The sequence below is a fragment of the Apteryx mantelli genome, chromosome 6 (assembly GCF_036417845.1).
Source record: "Apteryx mantelli isolate bAptMan1 chromosome 6, bAptMan1.hap1, whole genome shotgun sequence".
NCBI lineage: Eukaryota > Metazoa > Chordata > Aves > Apterygiformes > Apterygidae > Apteryx > Apteryx mantelli.
The window spans coordinates 31216963-31238704 of NC_089983.1; the positions used below are offsets into that span (position 1 = coordinate 31216963).

Sequence of the window (21742 nt, forward strand, 5' to 3'; positions counted from 1 at the left end):
CTGTGTAATGAGACTTACGGTTTCCCTATCCACATACTGAGGTACCAGAGCATGGTATTTAGGGTAGAGCTCTAGGAAGTATCCATTAAATTTTTTTTTGTCACTCTAATACTAGGGTTATTAAGCCAGCATCTGGTTTATACGCTGCCTCAGTTGTGTCATGCAGGCTACACCAGTGTGGCTGTGGTCAGTCAGCAGAAAATTACCTCAGTGAAGATGATTTTCTGCTGATATCAGAGCGTAGTATGAGGGGAAGTAAGAGGGTTTGCTTAATGTGTATGCTTTGCACCACAAATTAGACCACTGGCCACTCCATGCTGGAGCACAGACTATCACTTACGTTCAGTGAGATATCCACTGTGATCCCAGACCCTTCCCTCTCTTGAGCAGAACTGAAACTCAAGGTGGCATCCTTCATTTTAATGTGTCTCCTGGACTACATGATCCCTTACTTATGTAATAATCATATTTCACTTGTTTGTGTCCTTTTGCATTTTACAAAGAATTATGATGATGTATATGATGACAAGAAGTCTGCAGAAGAAAACTTTTCCAGGAATTCCTTGAAGGGGATATCTCACTTATCTCACTTTCTTGCTTCAAAGATGGGATAAAATACCCATATTCCAGACTAGCAGATTTGTATGGATTATTTTAGCTGCCAGGGCCATCGACAAAGAAGCTTTGTATCTCTCTCCCTCTCTCCTACCTTTGGTCACCAGATGGCTGAATCTAGTTGTCTTTGGCAAAGCTGCTCCATCACAGCTGTGCAATTGCCCCTATTACTGAATATTTTAGGACCTTGACAATAGTTGTATAGAATATACACAGCTATAAAACTCAAGTTTGTATATTTCTTTTAATTTCCTTGTAGGGAACAGAGACGTGTGAGCAAAGGGCATTATCTTTGTATAAATCTGTAGGCCACAGTGTGAAACTCGATTTTTAATGAATGTTTAGCATACTGTTCTCAAGCGAATATAAATTTTCACACAGTAGAATTTACAAAGTTGGCATATTACATCTAGGATAATCAAATCTTTCTGTTAAATTTGACCAGTGCTATATTTTGCATGATGGGTAACCATCACTGCAATATTTCACATCTCTTCATGTTCATTATGTTGGCACAAGAAGATTACTTGAGGAATTAATCGAGGGCTTTGAGGGAGTTGTGCTGGTTATTGTTACAGTGTATTAAATTTATAAATCTTAATGTAAAATTGTTTGATGAAGTTGACATTATAAATGCCAACAGGGCCAAGATTTTGCTGTATATGAAGTGTTAAATGTGGCAAATCAGAATTTAGAGAAATTGTTGCCTTAATCCCAAGCACCTTTAGCCAACTGTTTATCATCCTAATGCCCTTCTGTTTGATATTTACTTCTTTGGACATTGCTACCTCACTCCTTTTGTAAATCCATGTTAGCACTGATGTCATAAAGTAAGCAGAATGAATGTGTGAAATTGCTTGTAAAATTATCAAATGAAATGAATAGCAAATATGATTTTTTTTTTTAAGCTGAATAAGGAAACTGTCAGCAATGATACACTCTCGTAATGCTTACTAGAGCTGAACAGTATATATATAAGGCTGTGCAAGAGAGGCAGCTAGGCAGATCTCAGGATCCTCAAGGCTTCCCATAGTTCCAGAAGAGAGAATAGCAGATCCCTCTCCCGCTGCTACATATCACTTCAAAGTATTGGAAGGTAAGATTTATATGAACTACTAGGTACAGTTTGTTTGAGAAGGCTGAGTGCATTGTCTGAATTGTATTGTCCAAAGTTTGCAATACAGGCACAAGATCTTTCCATATATTGGTGTTTTCTTCTGCAGTTATAGTGACTGATGTTTGGAGTTAATGACTAACCGTCATAATTTAAATCTTTTTTAGTCTATTCAATTAGTCCAACAGAGAATGATCCCAAAATGGCAAATCAACTGTTAGGGTTACAGAAGCAACTGAAAGAAGCAAGATTAAACATGACACCATAAAAAATATGCATTGTGGTCAAAATTTAAATGTGAGATACATAATTATTAATTTTTATATTTTTTTCTGCTTTAGAGATATTTAATGAGTCTGATTTTAAAAACTAGATTCAGTCCATATAGATACTTCCTAAATATAATCAACAGGGATTAAATTAGTAGAATGCATGCAAAATAAGTGTGTTTCTGTAGACATTCATTAAAAACTGTCCAAGACAGATTGCCACTCCATTGCCCTACTTTTATATTAGTTTGTCTCAAACAACTGTTATTTTCATATCACTGTAGGTTCTCAAATGGAAATTTTATAGCATGTAATAAAAAATTAAAACCTTTCCATAGTTACTGTGATTATTGTATAAAATTTAGTTCAGATTTCTGTCCTACTGCGGAATGCCTTAGACTAGAACCATTATATTTCACAGAACTTTCCACAAGGCATTTTATAGCATGGTATGTAAGTTTGAAGTAAAGTATACATATACACTGAGAAAGTAATCTATTAATAATTTGAAATAATTGCTATCTGCAAACATTGTCTTATCAATATAAACCTATTTTTTGCTATTACATTTTCATTTTTTATTCTTTCATTTTATTTTTTAAAATATTCCCTATTTTATTGAGGTAAGTCCATAGTTTGTATTTTTAAACTGGAAATGGAAGCAAAACTGACTTTTGAAAGGTTCTTTGTTGTAAACTCATTGAGATTAAGCTAGTACAGATTGCACGCAGTGTACAAAGACATCATCTGCAGTAAAATATATTGGAAAAATTAGCAAAATCAAGTATATCAAGGAAATAATAGTCCTTTCTAATTTCAAATGCTAAATAAATGTCACAAGAGTCAATATTTTCAGCACTAAAACTTTCTGATCAATATTTGAGAAACATATTTGTTACATACTTTCTGGTCCTACAAATTCAGTTATGCTATGTTTTTCATCTCCAATCAAAAAGAAATTTGAAACACTTCCATTAGCCTAGTAAGCATAGAATCAACAATTTTCATTTAAGATCGGCCTTAGTTTTCTGGCACCTTGGCAATGAGATATCATGGTTTTTTTCAGTATCTCCTAGTGACCTAAACTATCTGAAGCAAACAAAGCCTTTCTTCTGATATGGAAATTAATTAATTAACAGAAATAAACTAAACAAGTATTCTTTTGCTGATCGTCTCTTTTTCTCTACAAAATGTTTTTGTGTGCCCAAGAATAAAATAGCAATTTACTCATTAAATACTGTAGTTTCTTTAACTTATAGAAAACAAATAGCTGTTGCTGGTGTGGGCTACCAACAGCAAGTATGAAACATTGAACATCATACAAAACTGATTCTAAGCTTTACGAGAACTTATTTGACAGAAGTTTAATAACTGGACAGTGCTTTTCAAAAATGCTTGTTTTACCATTGTCAGGATTGTCTAACCTGAAAATTGTATTAATTTCCAAAACCTGCATTTATATATCTCTCTTTTTACTAGTCTCCCCAGGTTTTGATTCTGAAAAATTTAGACAAACATACATTTAGTATTAAACATATTCTTAGTCGTAATATAGCCAATGGGATTGTTCACATCTGAAAACGGTATAGGACTGGGGCATAAGGGTTAGGTCCAAGATATATTGAAATCACTGAAAATCTATTTCCTAATGCAATGGGCTTTGAATATATATTTATAAATTTTATATACAAGAACAATGTTTGGCATCTGATATTATTTAAAACAGACTGGATTTAATGACTAGGCTATTTCTTTCATTCCAGCTCAGTGACTTTAGTTTATGCCTAAACTGCATCATGATTTAACAATACCAGAGTCAGCTGTAAACAATCTAGCTTGTTTTGTTAGTTATTCAGCTTACTGAAAAGTGTACCAAAATGCAAATGTACCATTAAGCAGGGCAAATTAACCTATGCATGGTGCAATAGCCAGACTCTATTTGGTGTCTAGGTTAACTCGTTTACAGCTAAATCAGCTAGCATGGTTGTCACTACATTCCAATGAAAGCAGTTCTATGACCACAACAGAGACATCTCCCAAAGAATAAGGCAATTTTGGTCCTGTTGTCCTAAGCCTATGAAATGTAAAACGATGCATTCTTTGAGATAAACATTGGATGTCAGTGTTGCACCACCAAATTACAGCTCCAAAGGAAACAGTGAAAAGAGTCCAATACTATAATTAGGGTTATAAACAGGGCTGAATGATTCCATGGCCACTATCATATTTGTTGGTACTAAAGGCAGGGTATGATGAGGTGTAGGAATCAAATCTCCTGTAGTAGGGCATTACAGAAGCCAGAAAAGCATTAGTCTCCATACATACCATCAAAAAATGAGCAGTACTAGCAGTGGCTTCTAGGGGAGACACTGAAATGGACTCCATCACTTAATGGTGCAATCTGCCGGAAGATCTTGTATTCATCAACTTATTTTCCTGGTTTTGCCTAAGATTGGACTTACCTCAATGTCAGAATCAAAACAGTTATTATAATACAGGATTTAGATTCCATTAAGATCCATTAAGATTCCCTTAAACATTAGGCCTCACAAAATACCAGCAGCAATATAGTCTTCCTAACTATTGAGAAAATTCCCAGCAAGTGTCAAGCTGTTAATAGCAGGGAGCAAACCTTGTGCAAATTATTACAGATTCATAGAATGGAGTTACGATTTATACCAGCTGAGATCTACCATAAGACACATTCCAGTTTCATGTATGCTTAATTCCTTCAGCTTCACCTACAGTACATGACATGGTAGGCCACATGTGGTAAGTACATATTCTCTAACAATCATTGCTCTAGCCAAAAATGTATATATTTATCTTTGGAAAAATAAAACCTCATCATGGCAGTCTGAATTACTGAATGCTTTTGTTTATTTATAGCATATATAAGCAGGGTATTTAATGAAGCTTACTACAAGCTAATCATAAACCATTTATAGTAAAATTGCTACATTATCCACTCAGAGGTTTCAGTTAGATTGCTGGATTCCAGAGAATATTCAATTTTGTTACTTTTAATCTCCAACTCTAAGTCATTCCATAACTGATGGAAGAAACAGAAAGATTCTACAAAAAGTCTGCTCTGAAACTGGGGGACAATACTGGAGCAGAGTAGAACCCCTGCAGCAGCAAGGTTTTTGATGCAGGAATAGGCTTTTTTGGAGGTGTTAATATAGCCCTGCATTTGCACTGCTCAGTGCAGAGCCAACTGAATCCCAAGACAGAAATCTGCACCTTCTTTACACATCATTCCTTCAAAACTTTGATTTGGCTTCCTCCAGGCCGTAGTATATTTGAATTCAGCCTATTGTGGCAAGACATTGCAATAGAGAATAGGTATGTTTTCTCTCAGACTGCCTTATTTTATAATTCATTGAATTTTAAATAAATAAAATCAGTGGAGTTGGAGGATGTAATTCAGTGCAGATTAAATTTAGTGTGGCGGGTGTCTTTTGGCTGGGTCTTACTTTGCCACCTACCACTTTATTTCAGTGCACTCATCTTTCCTATCTCCCTTTGTATTTCAGACTGTAATATAAACTGCCATAGAAAATTTTCATGGGTGGCAGAATAGCTCTTTCATATGCACAAACAAGTATCAGTTGATGTGCATGATGAAATATTTCCAGTGACATTTTTACTGATGTGAACTCATTGCAACTTCTGTTGCTTTACAGCAGATTAATATTGTGATCTGTACTGCTTTTAAAGTTTGAATGAATGAGCATTTACTGTTCAGCATTCAATGAACAAGCTTTTATTCATTGAATGAATGGCATATTTATTTGTCACAGTCAAAAGCACCTAAGCAAATTTGAAATTAATTTCCTTTTCTATACAGTCATTTCATCAGTAAATGATTCAAAACAATTAACAATAAACAATATATAGTGGATGATTTTTTAAGTAGATTCCCTCTCATTTCCATTCATATAGATGTCCTCAGTGCAAAGCACTTTTGAGTCTATTAGCCATCAGATGCTCATGCTCCTTCTTACACAGGGTTTTGTGAGCCCCAAATGATTAAGGTTTCTTTGTCCAACAGTGTTTGTCCTATAGGAGATTATGTGTCAACAGACTAATAACAATACATTAAATAATGAGAATCTTAGCACACATAATTAGGGGAATAGAGAATGTCTTACTCCCCTTGGTGACTTTCAGTAAAAGTTATATCTGAACTACTTGCATGAGTAATCAGTCACCAGTGCAAGTAAGGGAATCACAGCTTGGCTGTGAATCACCAGAAGTTTTGTACAGACTGTAATACCCTAATTTACATTGAATAACACATTAAAATTAGTGAGACTATTGAAGTTATTAGAGTGCACATGATGAGGAAATGTATAATGATCTAGCCGTTCGTCACTGGAGCCAACAGAACGACCTATAACAGTAAGAATTACACCTGGAAGCAAACATTTTCTACCTTAATTTCTTAACATTAAGACAAAGTATAAACCCATATGAGTGATGGACTATAATGGAAGCACATAAACCGAAATAGAGTATTATATCAAAAGTGCAACAAGCAGAACTTGGCATATCATATACATCATGAATTGTTAAGCTAGTGTGTGGTTTGGGTTTTTTTCTGAACAGTTACCCACTAATAAGACATTTACTCCAGAGATCTACTACTGCAGTATGTGTTATTTCAAAACATTTTTTAAAGGAGAGTCAAGAGTTAGAAGGAAAGAATAAGTGGCTGATGTGACAGTATTCTCCACACAGATTTGCTTTGTTTTTCTCTAGTAAATAAGCTGGAAAAAATAAAAGCCACACCAGTACCCTAGTTTTGCACTGAAACAATATTATAAAAACAGATCTAGTATTTGCCATCAGTAGAACCCGGAACAAAGAAGATAAGGACCTTTATCCTACTATTACAAAGGAAACTGAGGATGCAGTTCTCTGCACTCAGCTTGAGTAGTACTACTCTAGTAGTAAAGCCTAGAACAGAGACAAGGTCTTCTGAATGCCTCCTCAAAGCACTGTGTAGTCTCCTTCCATTTACACAGGCTCTCAATACCTTCAAGTTTAGATCAGCATTAGGATGTTTCTTTATCAATATAATAGATTCTGAAGTATGTAGAGATGATTACATTTTTCTTTGTTGCCTTATTTGTGTTTTGACAGGCAATGAAAATGAAAACTGTTTATTTTGTTGCTGGGCTGCTTTTAATGATAGTTCAAGGCAGCTGGCAAAATCCTCTTCAGGATACAGAGGAGAAATCAAGGTAAATACTTTAGATCAAACTTCTACAAACTCTTGGTGTGAACTTTGTTTTCTTATCGTTCAAAGCAAAGCATACTATGACTTAATGTTAGCTTTTTTATACTATTATACAGTATTTACCACTGGAACTGGCAAAAGCTTTTAATATTGTGAAGTACAGCACAGAAGTTTTTGGTTATCTCAAGCAATAGCTGCCTTGGTTATCCAAGAAGACCTTGTAATTGTGCAGTATCCAATCTGCTATATTGATTCATTTTACCAGCCAGCTAATGATCAATGATAGGCCATTTGTTCTTACCTTGTCTGAGTATAAAATTATATTTTAAAAGGAAAGTCAATGCATTGTAGAATGCACTGTAACCAGTACTGTTTAACAAGTTCTAAACTTTTCATAGATCATACAAAGCTTCCCAGTCTGAACCATTAGATGAATCTAGACAACTGAATGAAGTGAAACGTCATTCACAAGGCACATTCACCAGTGATTACAGCAAGTACTTGGACACTAGACGAGCTCAGGATTTTGTGCAATGGTTAATGAGTACTAAAAGAAATGGGTAAGCATTTTGGTCATATTGCTATAAATCTCCATATTAAAAAAAAAAAATCTAGTATCTGATTGAATTCAGTTTGCTTGATTTCCACTCCCCATTGCAGAACCACATATAATCCTCAAATTAGTAAAGTGCTAAAGAATAATTTATATATAGTGTTAATATGTTATTAGAAATGTGGATATATGCAAAATCAGTGAAAAGAATTTGGATAAATCAAGTGTAGTATCAGTAGTATCTGATATGCTATCTGTCATGAGACTGTACCTCAGCCTCATTGAGACAATTGTCTCAGTGAATGAAGCTCAGTAGGAATAATGTATGTAAATAGAATGTAAAGGTCTAGGCTGCTGGGCTTTAATAAAACTTTTCTATCTACAGCTACTCTAATCCAGAAGCTTCATTCGTGAATAGGGAGCTAAGGTTTAAGCTTTGTTGGCCACTGGATAGTTTACTGGTATCACAAGTATATTGTTAAGACATGAGTTTGCATGTGTTTTGAAGACATGCTTTACTTAAACACAAGCTACCAAGCTGAGAGCAAGAGTAATTGCATGTAGTTCTATGCTGTGTGTTACGGAGAAGATCTGCCTACAGAATCCATTAATCTATTATGTTAATGCTTTTAAACCCCAGTGAAAATCTTAAAATGTAAACTAAGAATTTTGGCATATTGTTAGCCCAAAACTATATATAATATTCATCTTTCAGTCATGCTTGTTTATAATGATATTTAAATAATATCCAATAGAATATTATCAGCTCATGCATGCTCCACAATGTTCTGTTAATAATGATCTAATGATTGTGGAATTCTGCTACAGACAACAAGGACAGGAGGACAAAGAGAATGACGAATTTCCAGACCAGCTCTCAAGGTATTCTAATTGCCAGACTTGTTACTCAGAAAAGATTCAAGCTAGTTTTCTGTTAAGCAGGAAGGAAAATAGCTAGTGTTCTTTACAATGGTATCATTATCCAAGCAATATCTATCAAAATAAATTAGCCAGCACCTACTTTTTACAAGTAAAGAGGAAATGTCTCTATGTTATTTATTCCTGCAACTGTGTTCTATATCCATGTGCAACTTGATTTCCAAAATGGCTTCACAGAATGCAACAGGATGAGAACAATAAATTTCAGGAGAGGACATTTTAATTAATAAAGAAGTGGAGAGAACAAGATAAAAACAAAAACTTGGTACAAAAGAAGGCTGAAGAAAAAAAAGTCATTATGTTAAGGGCAAAGAAAACTAATAAGAAGACTCTAATGAAGGGAAAATGGCCAGGCACCAAGATGGGGAGAGCTGATAAAAGATGATCCAGTGCTTAGTCCTCAGTACTCAGTCCGATTTTATATAAATTGTTCATAATAGAAAAGGAAATGGAGAACACAAGGGCAGCTGGAGGCCAAAATTTTGTTTCCTGACAGTGTTTTGGGGAGGGGATGAGGGGTTGGAAATTTTGAACAAACAAAACAAAAATCCACTGAGTGGTTTTGTAAAACAGATTGAAATACCTATATTCATTCTTCCTTTTGTCAGAAATACCAAAGAGGGCAGACTGGATCACAAAGATCTTTCCATTCAAAACACTGTCAAAATCAATACCAAATCTGTGAAATGTTTCAGCTTCAATGAAACAGCATATCTCAACAAAACTAACATTTCGTCAAAAATGTTCCAAACAACTCTAGTTAGCATGCTGATGAAAAGTGCAGATGGTACTAAATTGGGAGAAACGGTGAAATCCCAAGAAGACAGAAAAATAATAGAAAGGGCTAGAGGCATTTGAAAATTGGGCAGAAAGTAGCTAATTCTGAAATACAAATGCAAGGGAAATTATCTGGGGAAAATATTCAAAAATACATCTTATTCTCATTGCAACTTGTCTTCCAAATGGCCAGTGTAATATAATTTTGCTCTATATTGGAGAAAGAAGCACGGGGCGGGGGAAGAAGGCAATTATCTTTCTCCATAAACTGCAGATGACCAGGTCTGAAATTGTTCCAAGATTATCACCTGGTCAGAATGACGGTTAAAAGAGTGTTCACAGAACAATCCAAAATGCAAAAGAAAGTAAAATCAAAAGGAGTTAAGCTGGAACAGTTTGGCTAAGAAATTATGAAGATGAAGGCAGGAGGAGTGATTTAGTGGAAATATTTTGGTTGGCACAACAAGAGGTAACTAGAAGTATGTCTGTAGAATACAACATAGTCTGTTGAGCAGAGCTAATCAATCTAGCAGAAGACCATTCCAGTGCAGCTATATTTGCCTTCAGCACCTGATCTAACTTGTTCAGAAATAGTTCAGGTATCTCTGCATAAGTGTATATTGCATAGCACAGAAAATGCCTTCAGAATTTAAAGATGAAAATATTGGGAGTAATTTGAGAAGGAAAGAAATCCCTTTTTCCCTAATAAGAAATGCTAGTCTGGTGGGAAATAGTAATTAATAAAGACAAAAAGAAAACATTTAAACAATAATACAGTCTGATCCTAGAGTATTGCTCTTCTTTCAGCAATGGGATCTCCAAGCGTCATGCTGAATATGAGAGACATGCTGAGGGCACCTACACCAGTGATATCACCTCTTATTTGGAAGGTCAAGCTGCCAAAGAGTTCATTGCTTGGTTAGTGAGTGGACGAGGAAGAAGAGAGTAAGAATCCATCCATTCCTATTATTAAATTTTGTCTTGCTTTGGGGGTTAGAAATCAAGTCTGATGAAATCTTGATGTATATTTGATCATTCTTGCTGTACTTCATGTTTTTCTTTTGTAATAGAAGATACTCTGTGGGTGTTAGACTACCATTTTAAATTATTAAGTTCAAATACAGACTAAAGCAAACCTTCAGCATGCTGTTACACTCTGTAAGGTCAAGTCATATTTAAGGTCAACACATCTAAAACTAAACCAGATCTTTCTCTAACTACCACCTTTCCCTCTTCACATAAAATCGCTTAGTCTCCTTAACCACCATTGAGATGACTCAAGTCAGTGTCATCTTAAATTCCTTTCTCTTTTTTTCCCCTTTGCAGCCAAACTTTTCCTCTGCAATATTTCCAAAATTAAATTTTTGCTCTTGTCCCTGCCACCACAGCTGTACCCCATGCTTTGGTGACCATACCCAACAGTTACTGATGACTGCTTTTCTTCTTCCTATCTTCCAGTCTGCCTAAGTTGCTGCTGCCAAAATAACCATCATTTTCTATAACCATGACATATTTTCCTTTCTAAGACACATCTACTTGTTTTGCTATGTTCAAGTTTTCCCGGACTCCGTGATCCACTGTTTTGCCCTGTGCTTCTGATTTCTTTTATACATAACTTGCTCTCCATACACTCATCGCAGATTTCTCAAACCTACTATTCTCTTCATCTGCTCTCTCATGACTTTATACCTTCCTTCATGATAGTCTTACACTTGGAACACCCTTACCTTTAATCTTCTCTAGGCACCTTCTATCTCATCATATTTCCAACTCTGCATGGCTTAGCAGCTGCACCATGCGCAAGCACTCCCCCCTTTTAACTGTTCTGTATTTGTTTGTGCCTTTAGATTGTAAGCTCTTTGGGGCAGGGATTTCAGTTCAGCCTCTGATTATATATTCTACCAGCTGTAAAGTACTATGTAAGTCTCTCGCACTATATAAAAATAATAAATAATGACAACAATAAAATATAATCTGTAAGACAAGATTGTGTGTTGTAGTCAAGGAAGAGTAAATAGGTAAAAGTAAATTATGGAAACAATGACTATTTCCTGAAAAAAAACAGTTAAATGAATAAGGTCAGCTATAAAGAGAAGGGAAAGTTTGGTGCCACTTCATAGCGATGTTCAGATTTGCAGGTTTTTTTCTGTCATGCTTTATTTTCAAGAGCAGAAATAAGGTATTTTAGTATTTGTAAGAAAGAGAGATTACAACCTAGCTGTGATAAACTGAGCTTAGAAACCTAGATGGACAACTAAATGTAGACCACCCTCCTGCTTCTTGATGTTTAGTAGCATTTGCAGTCAAACTTGTGTATAGACTTGCCTGAAAGAGCTTAATGGCCATGCTAAATTACTGCATGAAAAGAACCATTCTGTCTGTCACTGGTCATAAAGCACAGTGTTCTTCAGTATCAGCCCACCTTACTGGAACTGATTAAAATCTCCCTATATTTGATGGGATGAAACAAGAGAGGAAAACTTTCTAAATCAGGCTCCTGGTACAATGGTTTTTCAGTGGTCAAAAAGGGACAGAGCCAAGAATGAGGATCTGATTCTAAATCTAAAATGCTGATGTTGTAATAGGGTTATTTTTAGAAAAAAAGAGTTACTGCTCTTAATGTCTAAATGCTTATGCAAAACAATTTTAAGTATAAAACTAGGACCTTATATGTCCAATTAAAAGAGTAAACAACTGTATAAAAATTTGACTATAGTATTTTATAGTATTTTTAAAATAATGACTTTTAGTAAATCTACTGTGAATTTTATTGTTGCCTAGTCCACTTGGCATAGAGGGTGCAGACTGAGGTATGTTTTTGTATGTTTGGCTTTTTCAAACATGCTTGAGAGGAATTTAGGCTCACCTAAAGGATAAGTCTCTACCTGGTAAAGGGAGACTTCTGTCTTGCCTTCTATTGTTTAAAAAATGCATCAGAAGGGTTCTGATATATACCATCTGCTATTGAGCCATAACATCAGGATCAAACTTCTACTCCTTGCAACCACCAGAAACGTACAGTGCATTAGATTCTATAATGAAGCCCTTTTAAGCAGTTTATTTATTTCGATGTACAAATTGTTTGATAATTTCTTCCCTTTGAAGCTTCCCAGAAAAAGCTCTTGTGGCCGAAGAAATGGGCCGAAGACATGCAGACGGCACTTTCACGAGTGATATCAACAAAGTCCTTGATGACATGGCTGCCAAAGAGTTCTTAAAGTGGCTGATTAACACAAAAGTTACCCAAAGGTGCTTGAATTTTGATCATGTTAATTCTTAATATACTGGGGGTTTAAATGTACTTGTCACACATAGAGAAAATACAGCTCATTTTTCCCTAACTATTAACATATCTATAAATGTATTACCAACTTTATATTATAGACAGTGCTGAACAAGGATAGCACACTATAAACAGAAATCATTCCAAATATAGTCTATAATTTGCATCAGTGGTGAACCTATTAAATAGTTTCTTATTTAACTTGAGGGGAGTTTTGCCACCAAATGCTACCAGAATTGAGACCATATTAAAGTACTGATAAATAAAACTCTCATTTGCACGAGCATTATAAAATCAGAAATATTTATTGGTAACATGATACTAAATCAATTATTTTTAAAGACTGTGATGTAGAAGACTGCCCTAATTTGTGGCTTGGAGTTAGGGAATAGGGTGTTGTAATCGGAGTTCCTGATGGCTAACTATTTAAAAATCTCTGCTTTAGTTTGCCTATGCATAGGCAAATGTTGTTGGAAAAACATTTTCTAACCAAGCTTTGTGAATGGGTTAAGAATTAAGGATTGTTTGTTAACATTAGCAAAAAGTTTCAAAAATAATAAAATGCTAACTAAAGAAACATATGTGGCCAGATTTTCCAGAATGTCGAATGCCCATTCTGAAAATTAGATTACTTTTAGTCTTTTGAAGATTGAAGCACCCAAAATCACTAGTTGATTTTGGAAATCTAAAACAACAAATACTATCTCAAAAAATTTGGAAGCTATAATTAAACTATAGTTTTGATTAGTGTTTTCATATTTTTGTGTTTGTTTGTAGTTCAGCATTGAAACAAATAATTTAAGAAAAACATCTATTAGAAACTATTAAAAAGCTTTTCCTTTAGAAATAATTGTGTCTTCAATCTGTTATTGAAGAGAGGCATTGAGGGGTTTGTGGAACTAACATCTGCTAACTCTTAACCAGAAAAAAATATGTTCTGCACATATTTCATAAATCTTAAGAAATTTCAAATATGTCCTAATTACTGCTGCTTCTTTTTTTCCAGGGACCTTTTGGGAGAATACCAGTAAAAAAAAAAAAAACAAAATAAAAATGGGGTACATGAAGATCTTCTTCACTGCATCAGCTGCCAGCTATTAAGAGATTCTGAAATCTGTATTTTATCATTTATGTTGGGTGTAACATAAAGCTATGTCACCTTGCATGCCAGGAAATAATTGTACTATAGTTTAGTGTTGCCAAAGGATTATATGTGGAAAATCTATTGTCTAAGGGACAGCCACCTTAATAGCTATAAGACTATGAAAGTTCCACATCTTCATATTTTCCATTTATTAGAATTAAATTAGTCCATTTACATTTAATCGTGAAATTATTTTTCTATAAAATTCTACATAGAAATGATTCAGTCACCAATTATATGCATTATTTGTAAGGGGCTGGCAGTTACAAATGTCTGAGAAGTGAATATCCCTCTTGAAACCTTTGGTATAAAAAGGCTAAGCTTTAAGGATATTAAATGATAGCCTTAAATAAATTTTTTCAAGCTTCTTTTCTGTTGACTTTTCATGTGTATTCCCGTTGTGCCTGTCTGAAGCACTTCCTTTTATTTTATTCTAATACGTAGCGTCACTGAGAACTTTGAATTGGTTTGTTAGGAATGATACAACAAAATCAACATTTTGTTTTGTGACATTTTCTCCATAATGATTTTCAAAAAAGACATGTGTGAATTTGAATAAGATGAAAACATAATAGAACATAGTAGAAGTTGATGTGTTGCAGAAGAGTTGTCAGATCAGAACTGGAACCTGTAACTTACACTAGTATTAGTTTAGTATAGTATAGTATTACAGTATTAGAAACTAGTATTAGAAATAACTAGCATTATTTTGTGTCACATTTGTTTTACAAAAGAATCCAAAACTTTCACTAATGGTCTGGAGTTTCACAGAATCACAGAAGGGTTGAGGTTGGAAGGGACCTCTGGAGATCATCTAGTCTGACCCTCCTGCTCAAGCAGGGTCACCTAGAGCACATTGCCCAGGATTGTGTTCAGACAGCTTTTGAATATTTCCAAGGAAGGAGACTCCACAACCTCCCTGGGCAATCTGTTCCAATGCTCTGTCACCCTCACAATAAAGTTTTTTCCCATGTTCAGATGGAAAAATAAGATTAGATTATTTTCCCAGTGTGCTACAGGAACCAATATTCTGTAATTTCAGATCAGTATTGATCGTACCCAACTTGGCATCTAGAACAGCTTTTTGACAGCAACATGCAGCTTTTCTAATATCCCAGCTTTAAAAACAAATAAAATTCAATAGAACTTTGCTCTAACCCCCCCCCCACACACACACACAAATTCATAGTATCCAAAATGCCACTGGAGATTAAAAAGAGGGAAAAAAGAATGCATAGATGTGGTGTTTGTTTAACCTCACTTGTACAGAGTGGTTTGGTTCCAGGGGCTTCTGGAACTGCAAAAGATTGCTATTCAGTTATGCACAACTGGATCCATGTAGTAATTACAAAGTAAATATTTTTCAAATTGGTAACTCCTAACAGCATCAGAGGTTTATCCCAGGAAGATTATATTAGTACATAAAGGAAACACTAAGGTACATATAACAAGGCTTTGCTGTGGGGCATGTACAAAGTCCCTTATGTACATGAAGGTTTCAGTTGATTTTAATGGAATAAAATTGTTCCATTTTTATATAAGCAAGGCTGTAAGTGTGCAAACAATTAACTCTTCCATTCCCATATCCTGACAGAGCAATTGTCTTTAAAATGCTTCATTCCATTATGTCCAGAATATTAAGTACTCTAAATGACAGGATTCCTGAGTGACAAATCCACTTTCCTATGGTGCCTGTCACCAGTGTGAGCATCTCCTGATGGCTTTGTCAACTAAGGAAATACTAGTCTTCCCATTTTTACAGATGGCATGTTTTTAGGAACAGAGGGAGATAAGGGACTTGCTCAAAGTTATGCAGCTTGTTTGGAACAGAGCAAAAACATTTAACCTCTAATTTTCTGAGTCCCAATCTAGAGCATGAACTGAAAGATACCCTTTCTTCAGAGAAGTGAGATGAAGTTGAGCATGTTCCAGGAGTTCCAAACGCATGTTTTAATTCAGCAGTACTAAGACTTATATACTGAAATCACAGAACAAGTTCTTATGGGATCAAAAAAGAGGTATGTGATGAAATTTCTTGTAAATGCTGGATGTAATTCAGTGAACGGTACAAATTTGGGGAGAAATAAATAACAGTCACTTCTTCAAACAGAATGGTGTCTGTACTCAACAATAGCTGTCCACGTCTGCAGGCTGAGAGAGGGCAGAATATTAGCAGCAGTCAAGCCTGAGGAGAATTGCTCTTTATGTTTTCATCTTAATTTTATTCTCTAGTAAGGGAGAGAGATGATTCTAGCCTTTACATGCTGTGAGTACTACACTTGTAGAGAAATTTAGGAATAGAGCTACCCTGAGACTCCTTTTAAATAATAGGTGTTTTTCAAAGTCTTTAAGCAATGGACCAGCAGTTATCAGTTACTTTCTTTGACTGCATCCCCTGCAGTGCTGGTGCTCATATGAGGGGGCTTCGATTTGCTCTCTGCAAATAAAGGAAGGGAAGAGCAAATGCCTAAGGGAGCACAGCTCAGGAGCATGTTTCAGCACCTACAGTGCTACATGCTCATGCCCTCTCAAAAACATTGAGTTTCATTTTATCCTCTTCCATGGAGGACCAAAAGTGTCTAATGCTTATTATAATCAAATTGCCCTAAGGGTCTTGACTGACATGCTATAAAAGATGGCACTGCTGTGATGCCCCTTTGCACTCAATGTAAGTTTTAAGTCTACAAAAGAGTTAGGCTATGGGCACTGTCTTATGTGAAATAGGCTGTAAACGTGTTCTAGATACAGTTTATGGTGCAGAAAATTAATTGTTTTTTGTTTTCATTCACTACCCACTGACTTAGTCTACTAGAAAACTGAACCTTACACCTTCTTTAAGTTGCGTAAAAACAGTACCACTGGCCCAGATATTTTGAACCTATTGTGTATGTGCAGCTTCTACATTGCATATCAAGTGAATTCATGCATGTAGAGTTCTGTGTGTCTGCACATGACCTGCTCAGAACTTCAAGGTAGTTTTATATTAAAAAATATTCCCAATATTATCTCCTTTATTAACTGTACTTTAGATGCTGAGGGTCCTCTTCCATTCTATTTGCTAAGCCTCTGGAGAAATAAGCCTGTTCAGGTAAAACAAGAGAACTAACAGGAATTAAATCTCATATTTCAATTTTCATTTTTTAAAATCTTTTTCCCTCTGAACAGAATAAAATTGAAAGGAAACCTGAGATACTCTAACCATTCTGAGGAAAAGGTGGCAAGAATCTTCAGTTGCCAGGAAATTCATTTTAAAAGAAAAATACATAAACTTCAAAGAACTGAGTGGCAGCTGCTACTAACCATATTGAAGTAGTTGTCCCAATGACATAACAGTGAAAGGAAACTGTGTGGGTTTTTTTTTTTTCTGATTTCTTTTCCTGATCTACAGTCAACTGTCTCTTCACAATCATCCCAAACAGAACTGGTGTAATGATGGATTAAGAAACTGTCCTTATGCCATTTCAGCCTCAAAATGTAAAGAAAAAAAAAAAGAAATTATTCCTGAAAAATTCCAGACATCATTGATATATATAGTGTCAAAAGGCATACGTTAGTCAAGTAGAACTTGAACACTCTTCAGTGCTAACAGCACTTTTGCCTTCAGGCTTCTTCCTCAAAGAACATCTGAACTGAGCCACTATATCAATATAAAACTTGCTCCAGCACAGATTAGGTTTCCCATAGCTACACATGGAGACATCTGTAACACATTATTGCATCTGTAAAGTAGATCGTATACATTTAGTCCCAAACAGTAATCTTTTTGTCCTGCTGAGCAAAGCTTAGTTTTTCCATTTTTCCTATTTGATTTATGCAAATATTTCTGGAGGAAAGACTGAACTAAATAAACAGACTTATAACAAAGCCTTGAGTCTTACTGAATCTGAAGGAGATATCACATCTGGCAGATCCACCAGGTGTTTGGGAAAGAATTCCCCACAGTTCAGGCTGAAAGCTGTACTTTGTTTCTTTCTAGTAAGTACCCGCCTCTTAATTGCACAACCTGCTTTCTTTATAAATACTTTTATATTCAGCATACAAGATGATGAACAACTATGGTTTCTCAAATTTTATTGTATAATAGCCATTGCCATTCAGTTTTTTAATCTTGGCATCACATTAATACATATATGATAGCAAAAAAAAAAAAACCCTCAAGGTATAAAGGAGTTTTAAAAATCTGGCTAGAGCAACTTTTTAAGTCTCAGGCTGTCACAAAAGACAATCTAACAGAGCACCAGCAGCACAATCATTACATGCATTTTGGGGACCACTAGTATTTTGATCAGACAAGAAGAACTTGAGGTTCTTCCAAGGCATACAGAATCACTGCTAGCTATTACTGCAACTAAATGGAGAACATACCCTGTTACGTTTGCTCTTAACAGATCACTCAAGTGGTCCTGAGATCAGAATCTGGTGCCATAAGCCTCTCTGCAACAATCAGAGTCAGAAACACTGCAGATTATTAGACATCTTGGTTCTAGATGCATAAATCCAGATTTCTGAATGTATTTAGAATTGTGTACCCACTGCAGCTAGCAGAAGCTAGGCGTGTATGTTGTCTGTGTAGGCCTGTTCTCTTCTTAGAATTAACCAATGAGAAGCACTGGAACCTTGTGGAAAATCTCTCAAAATATTATTAAACTGAAAATTGGCTATGAAAAGCTTGGTGGAATTAAGGTGCATTTGATCACAAGACTGAGCATATACTGTACTTGGAGATACAGTGATGATTGGTCAATATTTAAATGTTTTGAGCCCTGAAAACAAAGCACAGATGGATTGAACTATATATATGCTGTGATTCCTACTCACTGGGAAAAGAAAAATGCACCTCAGGCACTTTTTTTTTTTTTTTTTTTTTTAACTGTTGCTGGTAAGGTGAGTCAGGAACAATTGCCTTAATGGCACAGTATACTAGATATATATTTAACATTCAGATGGAGCTGTAATGAGACATTCTGAAACTCTGGCCATATATCTTAGAGCACACATGGGATTCTGGTTTGAAAAGTAATGTGAAAGACACCCATTTCACTGTGATTTTACTTTTAACAGTCCAAATCAGACTCATCTATGCACAGAAATTAGTGCTAAGCAAGCTGTAAATTTGCAGCACACTAGACACTGCATGTTAGACTCACATTGAACTGCACGGAACTGCTGTTAGGGCACACTAAAGGCATTCCTATGGGAAGATGGTATAGTTAGCATAGTGTGAATTCATACCCTGCAGTGACCACAAGCTTCAAGGAGAACGATACACAGTAGTAAGCATAGTGTAAATTTACATCTAGCTGAGTGCTTATTACCTTCCATATAGACAAAGTCTTAATGTTTGTAAATACTTTGGGTCTCTCTAAAGGCGATATACCAAGGACAAGAAGTTATTAGCCCACTTCCCAGATATAGTTAGGTGCTACTTAAGAAACAGCAGGAAAACACAAATGCTTTGCTCAATCTGCAGAAGCAGAATGAAGAAACAAGCAGCACAACTTTACCAAACACTCTGACAAGTATTTTCAGGCAAGACTAAGAACACTATCTCCCTTGGCTTCAGTGCTCTTCTTGAAGATGACTTCACTGCTTTAGCAGATCACATACCTTTTCTGTTCTGTTTCTCAAGTGGTAAAATACCTACACCTCTCTGGTAAGGACTAGTTAGTGCTTACCACATGCTCTGAAAGTGGGAGGGCAGGGGGGAAGCTAAGATAGACCTAAATGAAAGTGCTCAATAATTATATTTGGGGGATAGAATTCTTCTCATAAAATATTTTCACAGTCTCCCACAGCTTTCTGACTACTTGGTGATGCTCATCTTTTATATAATGAAATACCTTATAATTTTGATTTACAGGGTTTTTTTTTCAATCTTTTCCTCCACTTAGCCCTACTATCTCAACACTTGCACTCAAAATTTTTACACTGGAAAAAGGAATTGTCTGGTTTAATAAACCAGATCATCTTCAGACCTGAAATTAAAACATTCATCTTATCCCATACTTTCCTTTTCTGGTCTCAATTGAAACTTCCCTTTTGCAGACTTACACACCCATCTAGCTTTTATGCCAAGAGCCAGTGACAAAGAAGTGAATACAAACCTTTCCTTAAGTGCAATTTTATCAGTCTTTCCAGGACCTGATTGTCAGCCAAAAAAAGTTCAAAGAGAAAAAACTTGGAATGAAATGCCGCTGCTATTGAATCATTAGAAGTTTTGCCATAGCGTTTGAGGGCCTCTCACTTCTGGGACTTCTGCCTGGGCGTTACCTGCTTTCCCACAGGAACCTTTTCGGTGTCAAGCGTCCTTCCTCCTCAGTGTAACGCTCTCACCGTGTGTCAAGTGCTTGAACTGCAGGAGAAGCCGCAGCTCCAAACGCCAGGCGTAGGGGCAAAGCCGCGGCAGAGCGTCGCTCTTGCACAAGCCCCGCTGCCCGGGGATGCTTCCTTCCTCCCTTCCTCCCTTCCTGCCAGCCGCGGCAGCTGCCCCCCGCGCCCGGGGCGGCGGCGCGCCCGGCCCCGGCCCCGGCCCCGGCCCCGGCCCCGGCCCCGGCCCCGGCCCCGCCCGCCGCCAGCGCCGCTGCCCCGCCGCCGCCGCCGCCAGCGCCGCCGCCGCCGCCTGCCCGCCGCGCCATGAGGGTGGGTGACGGGGGGCAGCGGGGAGGCGGGCGGGGGGCCGCGGGGGCCGCCGCCTCACGGGCGCTTCTCCTTGCAGACCGCCCTGAAGTGGCTGCTGGGGCTCCTGGGCGCCGCCGCCGTCGTCGTCGCCATCGCCGTGCCCGTGGCCCTGCTGACCGGCAGTAAGTGTGCGGGGAGCCGGGCGGGGGCGCGGGGCCCGGCAGCAGCCCGGGGCGCCCCGCGGCGCCGGGAAGTTTCCTGGAAGTTTGTGCTTTCGGGGACGGGGCGCTAGATCCGCTGCTCGCGGGCCCTGCGGAGCGGGGAGGCACTGAGCCCAGGAGGGGCTCACTCGGGAGGGCTTTTTTTTTTTGGGGGGGGGGGGTGAAGTTAGAAACGTCCCTTAATTCCCATGTAAGCTTAGACAGTTCTAGCATAAGCGTTATCGTTTGCAGCATTTCATTTTCCGATCAGAACTGAAAACTGTCCAGCCAGCAGTAAATGACAGTTAGTCAATCATGGAGGGTGTATTGAAGAGATAAGGTTATATTGCCTCTAAACTGCTTTGTTTGCACAACAGGGTTCTGTTGTTGTTGTTTTTTTTCCACCTGTTCTTTTAATATTAACAAGTAAAATTGAATGCACAGCACTGTTCCAGAGGTCAGAAAACTAGGGAAGGATTTGGAACAAGTTTGTACCCTGATCAGTTTGTACTTTCCAGGTTGACACTGTAGCCCTGGAAGTTAATATAAAACAGCCCCCATTAAGTCCTCATCCGGCAATGAATTGCTCCCAGCTGGTAGAGCAGAGCTGCAGGGTAATCTGGCTGTCTCTTTATTTTCTTATGATTAACAGCTGTGCAGTCTTGACATGCAGAGTTAGCCCTGCAGACCTCGAAGGAAACACTGCGTTTCCTAGACCAGACGTGAGGAGGTCTTATGTTGTTAAGGTGCATATCAGGAAGTGTTAAGGCATATACTGACAGTTTACTCGGGAGTGAACACAGGCGTTGCTTATGTGCACAGAAATGTTTGGTGTTTATTTGTATGTCAATTAAAGAGGCAAAACTTGTGTTACTGTGCTGTTCATATGGCATAACTTACCTTTCTTTGCAATTCGCCTCCATCATTAATAATGTAACAATAACTAGAAACTTTCATTGTCCAGATCTCAGAGTTATTAATCTTC

At 37.0% G+C, this 21742-nt stretch overlaps 2 protein-coding genes across 2 annotated transcripts in view; both read left to right on the forward strand.

Moving 5' to 3' along the window:
* The first annotated feature begins 1653 nt into the window (after nt 1–1653).
* On the forward strand, nt 1654–14249 carry GCG (glucagon). Its single transcript, XM_013960531.2, has 7 exons — nt 1654–1711; nt 7147–7247; nt 7642–7803; nt 8625–8678; nt 10320–10457; nt 12618–12761; nt 13802–14249. The coding sequence occupies exons 2-7, from the start codon at nt 7150–7152 to the stop codon at nt 13824–13826; spliced, it is 621 nt and encodes a 206-aa protein (XP_013815985.1). The 5' UTR covers nt 1654–1711; nt 7147–7149; the 3' UTR covers nt 13827–14249.
* Nucleotides 14250–20512: 6263 nt separating this feature from the next.
* Nucleotides 20513–21742, forward strand: part of DPP4 (dipeptidyl peptidase 4) — a 42285-nt gene continuing 41055 nt past the window's right edge. Inside the window, exons 1-2 of the mRNA XM_067299126.1 lie at nt 20513–20578; nt 20655–20739. Coding sequence (XP_067155227.1) covers nt 20573–20578; nt 20655–20739 — 91 coding nt within the window. The 5' untranslated portion in view covers nt 20513–20572. The remainder of the gene's footprint in view (nt 20579–20654; nt 20740–21742) is intronic.

Excerpts from the sequence above, each read along its gene's own strand:
- GCG (XM_013960531.2), top strand. The coding sequence starts at position 7,150 with ATGAAAATGAAAACTGTTTATTTTGTTGCTGGGCTGCTTTTAATGATA. Across the intron at positions 8,679-10,319 it reads TTTCCAGACCAGCTCTCAAG|CAATGGGATCTCCAAGCGTC; the intron begins GTATTCTAATTG and ends CTCTTCTTTCAG. Across the intron at positions 12,762-13,801 it reads AACACAAAAGTTACCCAAAG|GGACCTTTTGGGAGAATACC; the intron begins GTGCTTGAATTT and ends CTTTTTTTCCAG.